General features: G+C 39.3%; 3 protein-coding genes across 3 annotated transcripts; all 3 read left to right on the forward strand.

Moving 5' to 3' along the window:
* Positions 1 to 304: 304 nt before the first annotated feature.
* Positions 305 to 3,545, forward strand: SARC_04638 (40S ribosomal protein S20). The gene is made up of 5 exons (XM_014301527.1): positions 305 to 405; positions 1,188 to 1,286; positions 2,518 to 2,717; positions 3,116 to 3,151; positions 3,445 to 3,545. Exons 2-5 carry the CDS (start codon positions 1,193 to 1,195, stop codon positions 3,463 to 3,465), a joined length of 351 nt encoding a protein of 116 aa, XP_014157002.1. The 5' UTR covers positions 305 to 405; positions 1,188 to 1,192; the 3' UTR covers positions 3,466 to 3,545.
* Positions 3,546 to 5,592: 2,047 nt separating this feature from the next.
* Positions 5,593 to 6,179, forward strand: SARC_04639 (hypothetical protein; the record flags this gene model as incomplete). The annotated part of the gene is made up of 2 exons (XM_014301528.1): positions 5,593 to 5,671; positions 5,767 to 6,179. The coding sequence occupies 2 exons, from the start codon at positions 5,593 to 5,595 to the stop codon at positions 6,177 to 6,179; spliced, it is 492 nt and encodes a 163-aa protein (XP_014157003.1).
* Positions 6,180 to 10,457: 4,278 nt separating this feature from the next.
* SARC_04640 (hypothetical protein) lies at positions 10,458 to 13,114 on the forward strand. Its single transcript, XM_014301529.1, has 4 exons — positions 10,458 to 10,644; positions 11,133 to 11,178; positions 11,729 to 11,895; positions 12,784 to 13,114. Exons 1-4 carry the CDS (start codon positions 10,567 to 10,569, stop codon positions 12,841 to 12,843), a joined length of 351 nt encoding a protein of 116 aa, XP_014157004.1. The 5' UTR covers positions 10,458 to 10,566; the 3' UTR covers positions 12,844 to 13,114.
* The last annotated feature ends 629 nt before the right edge of the window (positions 13,115 to 13,743 follow it).

Below are 13,743 nucleotides of genomic sequence, written 5' to 3' on the forward strand. Positions count from 1 at the left end.
AACATGGTTTTTGCTTATTTCTTATTTGAGAATAGCATAATATAGAGCTATAGCATGGCCTTCTAAAATAGACACTATAGACGGTTTTTATCCGTTTCATTTTTGAGAATATATAGCAAATTGTAACGTCTATATGTACTGCGACAATACGTATTTACAGTACGAGCAAAGAGCAAAACAAAAACTCATTGACACCAAAACCAAAACCAAAACTTGAAAACTACAATCAGAAAAACCAAAAATCTTCTGTACAATCGATTGAATGTACCAGCAGGACATGTGCGATGAGACATTTGAGCGGCCACGCTGGTATGGAAAGCAAATTGGGTATACAAACTATTTTGCTCAATCACCCGCGGCGAGCTTAGTCCTTTTCACACCTCTTCGTCAATCAGTCATCCTAAGGTATATCTTAGCTTACAATAGTACATACATATGTGTACCAAATAGCTATATGATATGACTAAACACAGCCCACTAATATAGAAGGTACATCAATCCCGTCAGTATATCTAAAATACTTCATCGTCGTTGCATTGTGCGATGAAGTTCAGCCATATACACAGTGCGCAACATTTCTATATCCTGAAGATAAAATTCGTAGCGGCCTTCATTAGAATTACTGGAAATGATTCAAACGGATACCTGTATGGGATTTTGAGACCAAAAAAATCCAGTAGTAGAGGACATTCCGAAGGAATGCACACAACAACAGCTGTAGGTTCATAGTACCCGCCATGACAGATTATATAATTTACCACTGCTTCAGTTGAGACCGTTCATGTGCAAGAATGGCGCCGTAAGGATCATAGTATGCTCTCACATAGCATCATATCACATAGAGCTCGAATACGGACGCATAATACTAAGCTCGAGGGTATTGTCGCATGCGGTAGGACTGGAAGGTGCAAGAACGGACAATGTGTCAAGTGTAGTGATGATTAGTACGCTATTAACCCAGCTCTTCGAATCCAGAATGAGACCATCCAGTTACTGCTTCTGATTCCTCGACACATGGACAAGTACTTGTATACATTCTAAAGACTATCTCGCTGAGGGCAAAGTTCGTTAGATTATTTGCAACTCCTGGACTTAGTATAGTTCTGATATGTCATAGTACGAATTTTGACAATGTATGCTCAATTGGAAAACTCTTCTTTTCTGCGCGTATATGTTATGCATCACAGCCAACATGGATAAGAAAGGAGCCTTTTCCGCTGATGAAGCGAAGATTCACCGAATCCGTATCACCCTTGCCAGTCGCAATGTAAAGTCCTTGGAAAAGGGTAAGTGAAGGTTGATATCACAGTTGAATTAAAATTCACTGCTGTTATGTGTTATAAACTGTGTTGTGTTGTTGCACATACTACACTGTATTCTCAATTTCAAGACAAATCAACGAAGTGTGTGGTCTCGCATTGAATTCCAGTGATGCAATATCAAATGCACATCAAATGAATTAGAACCATAGTGCTCGGCAACCCAGCTACAAAAAAACATATGTATGTTTATATAGGGGCGGATGTATGAATACAGCCGTCTTGCGCACAGATACATACAGGCGAAATATACGTATGTATGTGTACGCACACGCATATAAATAAACATATAAACATATACATACATACATATATATATATATATACAGACACACACACATAATATATACATAACATCTATATATATTTATGCATATATATATATATATATCTCGACAAACGCATACATGTATATGTATACATATTTATATATATATATCGACACACGATATATATATATATATATATATAGATTCACATGAATCATGCACGCACATATGGAGATATATATGTATATTCATATATATTTGTCTATATATTCGTTGATGTATATAAATCCATTTTACGTGTATATGTTTTTATGTATGTATGTACTCGTGTTTACAAATATTTAGCGCATGTGTACTTAAAAATAAATGCTTCTGCATTGATGTATATATTCAAATACCCATATTTATAAATGTGTATTTGTATATATATGATGGACTACATAACCACCAAATTGCTTGCTACGGATAAGTAGGAAGCGCTGAAGGTATAATGAGTTGTATTTATTGTATCTGATTTGAAGATGGTGCTTTTTGTGTGGAATGTGGACTTTTTTGGTGCTTGTATGTCGAGTTTAATGATGATTAGTACGCTATTAACCCAGCTCTTCGAATCCAGAATGAGACCAACTAGTTACTGTTTCTGATTCCTCGACATGCGTTCGTTTCATGTCAAGCCTTTGACGATAAAGTGACTGCAGTTTGTTTTTCTAAATATAATATGTATCAAGGGGAAAAGGGCATGAGCTGCCGTGTGAGTAGTAGCTATTGCTTGTTTATTCGTTTTAATGATTTATTCTGTATTCTAGAGATGCAATGGCACCATAAATTGAGAAGCGGCTTTGTGCGCATCCAAGATCACGGACACTGGTCCAAATTCTAATATTGGACTATTGTTCTAAACATTCTTCACTTGTGTGATTGACAAACAGTCTGTGCCGATCTGGTTCGTGGTGCCAAGGACAAAGACTTGAAGGTCAAGGGTCCCGTGCGTATGCCTACCCGAACCCTTCGTATCACCACCCGTAAGACCCCTTGTGGTGAGGGTTCCAAGACTTGGGACAGATTCGAGATGCGTGTCTACAAGCGTGTCATCGACTTGCACTCTCCCTCCGAGATCGTAAAGCAGATTGTAAGTTGATACTTTAAATGTGTGGGGAGTTACAGGCGAAGTGTTTGTGCTGGTTTGTTTAACAATCAAACTACAATTTATGAATACTCTAATGATGTATTTCGTTGCTTGTTGAATGCGGGAGTTAGTCCTCGTCATTTCCTAGCGTATAGTTTATTTAATTTGTGGTGCGAGCGAACGGAAGGGTAGGAAAATTTTCGTGGACTGCATTGATGAAAACAGTTTCATACGCGACATGTAGTACACTCGCTCTTTTCCACGCCTATGTATTAGTTTGCCAATGATATAAATTTTGATTTGGAACTTGGCAATAACATCCTTGCATACTTTCGTGTATTATGAAGGAATAATTCATGTGCAATAAATTCATATTCTTAACGTTATTTGTCATCTTACAGACATCTATCCACATCGAGCCCGGAGTCGAGGTCGAGGTAAGTTTCGGGCATGATCAATTGATACATGTTTAGTTCTGGCTTGTTACATAGAATCTAGATTATACTTTAAAAACGCGAAAGCCTTTTGTATTCATGTAATTAGCTTTAGATATTTCATATACATGTTAATAATGACGCGGTGGTAGATTATACTCTGTTAAGCATCAGTTTTGTATAACACTTTTATTATTATCGTATAGTAGTTGTTGTATCTCTGTCTAGTGCTTTATAGTGGTGCTCACGCATTTCCGTCAGGGTTCTTACACTTTTTCCTCATATTTTTCCTACAGGTTACCGTTGCCGATTCATAATTATTGAAGCCTGTGTTAAGAGTCCAGGATCAGATCTGCTTCAATAAATATGTAGTTATCTACTGGAATTAATTTAAGAACTTAGTGCAACCGCTCAGCGGGTGTAGCTTTCGAATTTTTTTTGGATGTAAAGGAGCCGATTGAATCGGTCTGAAGTGTTTAGCCCTTCTGAATGTTGTGTTGATGTTGATAACGGTTTAGAATGGACTTCTCACTTCTAATTTGAGCTTCTCAATTGAAGTAATAGATTAAAGTCAGATTTTAGAATTTGTGAGCCTGTTCGATTTGAGTATGACTTCTAGAAAGCTAAATAGTGACGGTCAAAGATGTCGAGTTCGAGGTATTACATATTTCTTCAAAATTGAATGGCAATTGTAAAGATTGCGTCACGTTTAAAGGTAACGAGTGGTTGCATTATATGTTACTCTATCAGCTATTCTGGAATTATATACCCTCAATTTGAGCCTTGTAAAGACGATGCTAGATTAGGATACGGGACGCTCGAGAGTCAAAGAATGTACTTTGTTGAAAGTTGCGACTAGCTGCCGTTTAAAAATTTATACTGCGTTCTATTGCAAAGTATGATTCAGTACCTGTTAGGGGGTCGTCGCATGAGGCTATGAAGTGCTCAAAAGAACGCATTTCTAAAGCATGAAACTTTTCAATTGCCTCTAGTGACAACATCCGGGATCTAAAAGCGCGTAAGGCACTCTTGAGTGAATTACGTGTGCTAGAGCATCTTTGACCTTCTGCGTGCTCATTCTCTCGACCGTTTCTGATCCATGCACGGTTGCCAATATCCCGCGAAATGCTGGTCGATGATAGTAAACTTAACTCCTTCTTTTATGAAATGTGCGTATTGAGCGCTGTGTCACTTTTGGTTTGAGATCTGAACTCGCTAGTGGTATTTGCCTTCCGCGACCTATATTTCGGTTTGCTAATAGGTTTGGATGGTTTGGATGCGTTGGTTAGAATTAAATGCCCTTCATTAATACCATCATCGTTGCTACCAACACATAAAGTATTCGGTGAGTTCGTCAAACCGATGGGTTGAAGTATGATCAAAATGCCGTCTCGTCTTGTCAGAAAGTACACTTTCAAGGACATCCTTGTCCTTATCACTATTTTCTATCTCACCGGCTGCCTTCTGTTCACAATGCGCCTTCTAATCTCGTATGGACATTGTGTGATTTAGTGCCTTCAAGAACTTCGCGTCATTAGTTTCTGATGTGACTAGTAGTAATCTGATATCTGATAACGAGACATGTTCCTGATTAGGGAATATAAGCTGCGTTCTCAACATTTTCGTTAGAAACTGTCACTCCTGGCATCTCATGGCAATTTATAAGTATACCATATTTTAGAATTATGGCATATTTTTGAGAAATAGCATATTTTAGATTTAAGGCATATTTATGGCATTTTTATTTTTATTTTTTATACCAAATATTATTAATTTTGCCATATTTCTGAAATCAACGCGCGTATTACGTATTTTTTCCAACTTTCGTATCATATTCATATTTTATATTTTACGTTTTCAGTGCATATATATTTTTTTAAAATAATAGTATGCCAATTTTTCGCCATATTTAATATCGAAAAATATGTGTTCCTCGGTCAGCCTGTCACTGCTGTGGCCCTGGGCTGTGCCCTGCGCGCCTGCGTTGCCATTTGTAGTTAATTTTAATGAAGGAGTAGTTTGGATCAAATCCGAATTCCTTTCACATTCCGAAGAAAGTTGTTTTGTTTTAGAAAAGAACAAAAAAAATCATAACCAAATTGTGATTCTATAAATTAGATATTTCAGACAATTTTTTTACATCTTAGTTTTGTTCAAAATAGGCCCCCCCCACCCCCGGTATTGTATGGATTGTTTCATTTACTATTGTTTCATTTACTATTTGAGCACTTTGTATTGCTAACTGTATGTAATAAAAAAACGTAGGCATCGGCGGGTCAACTCATCAAGAACTATTTTGTACAATTTCGGTTGTGCGTATACTGTGTAAACCATACATTAGGCTGGCGTTGTACATATTTATTATATATAGTTAAATGCGAGAAGTCCAATGATACTTCCTGTATTGATGCTACCAATCCAATGCGAGTGCCTACTGATGCAGAATGGAATATACTGATGCAGAATGGAAACGCTTAAAAGATGCGAATCGGGATCTCTCAATTCTATCTGGAGGCGAGGCCAGTTTGTAAGGCTTAGAACCGAGTTCCATTTCTGAAGGAACAGAGTTTCTCAAAAACCTGTGGAGCACATTTGAACCCGGCAATCCACATATCAAGGCTTGTTCCATGGAAGTACTGTGTGTGAGAGAAGCCGCGCCACAACGTCTACGGACAGGTCTAGTGCCAAGTCTGGCGAGACCGATACAGGGGGGAGCGATAATAACAGGACAAATATATTGAAAGTGGATAGAAACAAAAGTACACACGCAGAGACCACACTTACCGTAACACCAAGAGACTATCGATCTTCTCAGGATGAGACCCAGGAGGTTAACGTTTCTAATGGCAGCCGCGGGAGCAATTCATGTGCCGTGTGTGGCAATAATGATGCGAAGGTTTGCACACAGTATCGCACCATCTACTACTGTGGGGTCAAGTGCCAGAAGCAGGACAGACGCCGACACAAACCAGACTGCAAGGCTAAACCCCAGGATAAGACATATACCGAATCCAACAATCCTGAGGCCTAGAGACTTTAAGATACGGTTGCTTCGGATGTGTGTGCGGTTTGTGGGGTAAATGGGGGCAAAGCATGCGCAGCATGTCGAAGTATTCGGTACTGCGGTGCGGCCTGTCGTCGGAAGGATCGAAGTCGGTACAAGGTCAACTGTAAATAGATCGGTCGTTGTTTGTCGAAAAGGCGTTGGATTGACCGTGAAGTCATTGCGGCCCGGGTCTGGGTGCGCTACTATTTTGAAACAGAACATAGAGATATCTGCTGTACACAAGCGAGCGTCTCGGTGAAGGAATACGTCCAACTTGAAGGATGTATAAGAATGTAGAATACAGGACCCACATATCCTAGAGTACATACGCATACTATTGCTTAATGCCTGCAGCAGATATGGTGGGAGGACGTAGCCATGTACAAGGTATAGGCAACAGGGCTTTGAAGTTAGGAGTGTTCACTGTGAAACTCATCAGCACACAACGAACACTTGACAGACAATCACACTACCAGTGGTGGTATATGTGTATGTGAGTGTAATATACTGCTTAACCCGGATGTACAACCATACGGGTCATAACTCACAACCTTCCAGCACTCAATGGCGCTGAGCTGGAGCGGCAATCTCTAGTGCTATATTTTGACAGTTCAACACAGCGAACTCAACCTTGCATCGGCCGATACCAAAAGTGTTCGTGCAAATCAAATTCAAGTCCACGGTCTCGGTACGCATAACGTTGTGCGTCAATTGGTGGTGTGTGGAAGGTGTTGCTACGTGGAGCACTAGTCGGACGGTCAATTGTAACTAGAGTTGTATCACTGTTACGCCAATCATCTATAACGGAAGTATTCAGACTACGAACACTAATTCACCAGTAATTTTACTAAAGTAATAATAGCATGAACGCCCTTGTACCAGTCAATTGTAACTGAAGCAAGTACGCTACGAACACTATTATACCAGTCAATCATGAGTGAAGTGATAATAGTCAATCATGACTGAAGTGATAATAGTCAATCATGAGTGAAGTGATAATAGTCAATCATGACTGAAGTGATAATAGTCAATCATGAGTGAAGTGATAATAGTCAATCATGACTGACGTGATAATAGTCAATCATGACTGCAGTGATAATAGTCAATCATGACTGAAGTGACAATAGTCAATCATGACTGAAGTGCTAATAGTCAATCATTGATAATAGTAGAAACAATACACACAGTCAGTAACTGAAGCAAGTACGCTACGAACACTATTATACCAGGCAATCAGAACTGAAGTTATAATAGTAGGAACAATGCACCAGTCAATCGTAGATGAAGTTAGTACGCTACGAACACTATTATACTAGTCAGTCAATCATAACTGGAGTAATAATAGTAGGAACAATACACACAGTCAATTATAGCTGAAGTAATAATAGTAACAACAATATTCCAGTCAATCGTAAATGAAGTATGTACGCTACGAACACTATTATACCAGTCAATCATAACTGAAGTAACTAATACTAGGAACAATACACACAGTCAATTATAACTAAAGTAGTAATAGTAGCAACAATATTCAATGAAGCAAGTACGCTACGAACATTATTATACCAGTCAATCATAACTGGAGTAATAATAGTAGGAACAATACATAATCAATCATGACTGAAGTAATAATAGTATGAACAATACACCAATCAATCATAACTGAAGTAATAATAGTAGAAACAACACACCAGTCAATCGCAAATGAAGTCAGTACGCTACGAACACTAAAATACCAGTCAATCATAACTGGAGTACTAATAGTAGGAGCAATACACACAGTCAACCATAGTCGAAGTGATAATGATAGGAACAATACACCAATCAATCATAACTGAAGTAATAATAGTATGAACAATACACCAGTCAATCGTAAATAAAGTAAGTACGCTACGGACAGTAGTATACCAGTCAATCATAACCGATGTAATGATAGTAGGAACAATACACATAGTCAATCATAGCTGAAGTAATAATAGTATGAACAATACACCATTCAATCGCAACTCATGTAATAACAGTACATAAATTATTACCGGGTCACCAATGAAGGCCTATATTAATATTATTTAAGCATAGTATGTATATAATACATAAAACCATACGGAGCTTTTAAATGTAAATGGGAACAATATGCACAGTCAATTATAGCTGAAGTAAAAATAGTAGGAACTATACACCAATCAATCACAACTAAGGTAATTATAGTAGGAACAATACACCAGTCAATCGTAAATGAAGTAAGTACGCTACGAACACTATTATACCAGTCAGTAACCGAAGTAATAATAGTAGGAACAATACACAGTCAATCATAGCTGAAGCAATAATAGTAGGAACAATACACCAATTAATCATATCTAAAGTAATAGTAGTAGAAACAATACACCAGTCAATCGCAAATGAAGTAAGTACGCTACGAACACTATTATACCAGTCAATTATAACTGGAGTAATAATAGTAGAAGCAATACACATAGTCAATCATAGCTGAAGTATTAATAGTATGAACAACACACCAATCAATCGTAACTAAAGTAATAATAGTAGAAACAATACACCAGTCAATCGCAAATGAAGTAAGTACGCTACGAACACTTATCATACCAGTCAATCATAACTGGAGTAATACTAGTAGGAGCAATACACATAGTAAACCATAGCTGAAGTAATAATAGTATGAACAATACACCAATTAATCATAGCTGAAGTAATAATAGTATAAACACCAATACAGCAGACGATCACAACGAAAGTAAGGACACTACGAACTAATATACCAACCAATCTAAATTGAATAAATAATAGTATGAACACCAATACATTAGTCAATCATTGCTGTAGTAATAATAGTATGAACGCCAATACAACAGACGATCACAGCGAAAGTAAGTACACTACGAACACTATTGTGCCAGCCGATCGTAACTGAAGCAATAATAGAGTGAACACCTCAATGCACTAGTCGATCATATCAGAAGTAAACAGACTATGAACACACACCCGTGATCGTACCTGCAGCTATGAAAATATGGACACGTACATACTGGGCAATTATTTATACATTACTCAGAAAACTAATGTGCCTGTGCTACTTGCTATGAAAATAATAAGATATCAAAGAAAGAAAGAAAGAAATAAATAAAGGAGTGTACGTGGTATTCCATACAATACAAAAAATGTTATATGCTTTATTATGGAAGCGTATAGTACGCAGCGTTTTCATTCACGTCTAAGATAAAGAGTCGGTTAGTACTTTCCACTTGCTGAGGAATGGAGAACACTCGTGTCGACTGTACACTGAATTCAGTATTGATCTTAGTTGAGAATAACTCGCTATGCAGGTATCAGATGCAGAAGCAGGTGTAATCCCAAGACTGTGCGTATAATCTCTTGTCTATACACTTACCCCTATGCTGCAACATCTACCCTTGCACGGAAGCGGCGGGCCTCATAAATATTCATGTGTGAAAGATGCAAATGAAATAAGAGTGAGGCATACAGGTTTCATAGTAATATTAGTCGCGTGTAGAATACAGGTATTGATGAAACACGACCGCTAAAGCACGCTGTTGCTGATTTGTATATCTCACGTGTACAATGTATGACACTTACGTGTACTGTGATTGATACTTACGTGTACTGTGTATGATACATACGTGTACCGCTTATGGTACTTACGTGCACTGTGTATGTTACTTACGTGCACTGTGTATGTTACTTACGTGCACTGTGTATGATACTTACGTGTACAACGTATGGCGCTAACGTGTACTGTGTATAATACTTCCGTGTACTGTGTATGGTACTGACGTGTACCATGTACAATAAATACGTGTACTGAATGACACTTACGTGCACTGTGTATGATATCTACATGTACTGTGGATGATACGTGCACTGTGTATAGTACTTACGTGTCTTATGACACTTACGTGTGGTATAATACTTACGTGTGGTATAACACTTACGTGCGTTGACGTGTGACTGTGTTATGATACTTAGTACCTTACATTTTAAATTGTGTATGATTTTAATGCACTTCTGTGTTGTGTATGACCTGAATTGATTGCTGCCAAAAATGGATGACCGCTCCAAATGAACTCTCCAAAATCATAGCTACTCTCTGCGAAGTATTTTAAAACCCCCCCACAAAAGCTATATTTATTTACATTAGTCCGCGTTTGTTTATTAACGGATGATTGGTTTAGACGTACAAAGACGTGTTCTATCATTTACTTCGTTTGGTTTCCTACTACTTGTGGTATATATATATGCTGTCACTACACCACCTCGAGATTCAATTAGCATTAACTTAAAAGATACACATACACATACCAATATTATTAAAGACACATCTAGTACTAGCAATATGGGTTTGATCAAAGAAATGGGAACTCTAGACGAGCTCTGGACTGAGTCAGCGAAGGGAACTGCATCAGGAGGCAAGGTAATATACGCTCGGTATATTTGTAATGTGTTTGTAATGCATATCCAGTATAGTCATTGTATATGTATCTGCTTGGCTCATTGTTAGTACACTCTAGAAGCACGACACTTTCATAACTGCGTGTTCGTCCTATCTGTATAGTTCAAAACAAACATACTCAATATGGCCATTCTACGTATACTTATGGCAAACAACCGGCAAACACATACCAATACGATATGTATGTATTTGTCTTGTCTTTCCTGCATAGTTACAAGCACTCTACAAGATAGCTTGTCCTTTTTCACTGCTGGATCTAACCTGAACTTCTGCTAGCTCGTAATACTTTGGTTGCGCACTCTATAACGAATCGATGACGGCAAAACTCAAATCCACAACTGTGGTAGGATGAACCATGGATGGTTTCGGAAGAACTACGTCCGATGTACTTTCCTCACTACTTGCTCACATGTGCAACCGCTCAATGAACTGTCGTGCATCCTTCACAGGTATTCCTCACCTTCACGTCAGACTGGTGCCCCGACTGCCTAAACTGTAAGTAGCGATGCCCTGGCTTCCGATGCGTTTGGGCTGATAGACTACAATGTGACTTGTGCGATTGTGCGATTGTGCTTTCTCTTGGCATTTGGAGCGTGTGTGATCGGGCGGCTTGCTGCGCATATTACTTGAACTTTTGGTACGGATACAGTGTTTGCCTCTTGGTCTGAGATTTTGTATTCCCTTGGTGCTGTGTGTAGTTATATAGGCTTCTCCAACGAGGCGTAAACGAGTAATTTATTGTGCTTCATTATACAGTATATATTTGTTACCATGCTTGCGGAATTAAACATAGAGGCTGTTTCCGATATACAAGCTGTTGTTTAAGCAAGATTGACCTTTGACTTCTACATGCTTTCACCAGACCGAGAATGCTTGTAATAATACAGTGGAAATCCTAACCAAAAAGTATATTAAGGACTACCTGGGATAGTGACCTCTTTGTCTTCGATATATATATATGCGTGCATGAGTCCAGTAGTATCGAGGGTGTAGTTTAAATTCTCGAGATTAACCTCGACATGCTTGCACCCACCTACCAATATAGTGGTACCCCCAGCTACGAAGGCATTCGAAGGACTTTCCGGCCCTAACGACATCATGTACCTTTTCAATGTGGGCGATAAAGAGGTCTGGAGGAACCCCGAAAACCCGCTACGCACTGACGATCGCACCAAGCTGACAGCCATCCCCACCATCATCGACATGAACTCGGTGTGTAGTATTGTCTACTTTTGTTTCATATCCCGACAAGTTCCTTATAGACCTTTATGCTTTCGTACCAAGTTCACGTCTATCCTCCACCATCATTAATATGAACTGGCAAAGTTTCAGGTTTTGCGCTTGTTTTCTTCTTGTGGCGTAGTAAAAGTACGTGGGCGTATTGTAATGTAACTAGGTTGCTCACTGGAAATGGAGCCACGCGTGCGTCTGTTTCAATTATCTCACATTGAACTCAGTGGGCCTTTGTTTCTATGTCTGTACCTGTGTTGCGGTGGTATAATGGCCAGTGTTCTGTGCAGGTGTCGTTATTAGAGATAGACGGGTGCGAATGTGTCCAATACTGTGTCACGCTATCAATAGGTGCTTGGTAGGAGATCGTTACAACATGCGGTGCGCACGTGTCGGGTTGCAGTAGTTTCAAAGTGCCGCAAAGCAAAACTCACTAGTCGTAGGTTTGGGGGAAAGAGGGGACACGTTTGTCAAGAAATAATTTTCGTACTCAAAACTGCAGCGGTGTGTTGTCTCCCTCATAATTGTCTTGTATTGGATGGTTGGTATGGCCAATTAGGTGGTACATTTTACCGTGATCTGGGACCACGCTTGAATGCTGCATCTCATATGTCTTGCATTGGGTGCTAACGAGTGTACGCCTAGCTGTCTGTACTTTTGATCCGCGTTAACAGAGTGAATCTTATTTACTTGTGCATTGTCTATGACCTCAGACCACAGTAGTGTAATATCGCACATTTACCTGGTGCTGAATGCGAACACATCTACCTTGCATTGAACTTTGTCCATTTTTTTTTGTATTGGATACTGAGGCATCTGCCTGGCTTTGAATGTTCACCCATTACCTTTGTATTGAACACGAACTATCAGGGTGTACGCCTGGTCGAAGGCGAATGTACTGTGGACGCTGTAGAGGCCCTCCTGGCCTAAACGCTGCATCGCCACCTCACACACGCACAACTCCATATATAGTTAAACACAAGTACAGCCCTCTATGATGGTCGGGAGTGCGATAAATTGGCGTGTGCCAATGGTATGTCAGCATTACATCTGCACGCTAGACAGTGTGTCTCCAAGCAGCGAGCATCGTAGGCGGTGGACAGCCTGTTCGTCGGTCGAGGCTGTCGTACTACAGAATCTGTTTCGGACTACTCAGTCGAAGAGCACTGAAGGTTGACAATAAAAACAACTAAAGATATCATTTTCTAGCCTTAACTCACAGTTAGGCGAGCTCTCATCCAATTATTGACCTTTACTGTTGCATGGCAATCGCAATCTAACATAACCGTTCGTGTACCAATTCCTGCGCTTTCATCCGCTTGATATCGAAATGGACTCGCAATACTAGTGGCATATATGATCTACATTATCAGATTGCTACCACACATGTGCGCCGTTACTACTACCGTGTATTTAAACCACAGGATATAAACGTGAGAAGTAGTACTACCTCCTTCTGTCCGTGGTAATACCATATCTCCCTACAATGTGCCCTTATTAAGTGTATAGCCAGGATCAACCGCCATGAGATGGGAATAGAACACGTGTTCATAGATTGAATGGTAATAAAAATCATGCTACCTGTCCTCAACATTTATCTTCGATTTGAAGTATTACGTTGATTAGCGTATAGAAGAGACAGTGACGAACGCGAGCTGTTGTGTGACAAACTGTAAAACCAGTGTTGCTCACAGCCCTCCTTTCTGGATGGACTCTAGCTACGGCAATCTGACCCGTATTTACCGTATGTGGGATGACACATGCAACATCATATATATGTATGTGTATACACATACATACATACGTACAACACACACACACATGTATATA

The sequence above is a fragment of the Sphaeroforma arctica genome, assembly GCF_001186125.1.
Source record: "Sphaeroforma arctica JP610 unplaced genomic scaffold supercont1.268, whole genome shotgun sequence".
In the NCBI taxonomy this organism is placed as follows: Eukaryota; class Ichthyosporea; order Ichthyophonida; genus Sphaeroforma; species Sphaeroforma arctica.

Bases quoted from the DNA above. Each gene is read 5' to 3' on its own strand.
- SARC_04640 (XM_014301529.1), top strand. From the start codon at position 10,567: ATGGGTTTGATCAAAGAAATGGGAACTCTAGACGAGCTCTGGACTGAG. The intron at 10,645-11,132 runs GTAATATACGCT...CATCCTTCACAG, and splicing joins GAACTGCATCAGGAGGCAAG to GTATTCCTCACCTTCACGTC. The intron at 11,896-12,783 runs GTGTGTAGTATT...ACGAACTATCAG, and splicing joins CCATCATCGACATGAACTCG to GGTGTACGCCTGGTCGAAGG.
- SARC_04638 (XM_014301527.1), top strand. From the start codon at position 1,193: ATGGATAAGAAAGGAGCCTTTTCCGCTGATGAAGCGAAGATTCACCGA. The intron at 1,287-2,517 runs GTAAGTGAAGGT...ATTGACAAACAG, and splicing joins TGTAAAGTCCTTGGAAAAGG to TCTGTGCCGATCTGGTTCGT. The intron at 3,152-3,444 runs GTAAGTTTCGGG...TTTTTCCTACAG, and splicing joins AGCCCGGAGTCGAGGTCGAG to GTTACCGTTGCCGATTCATA.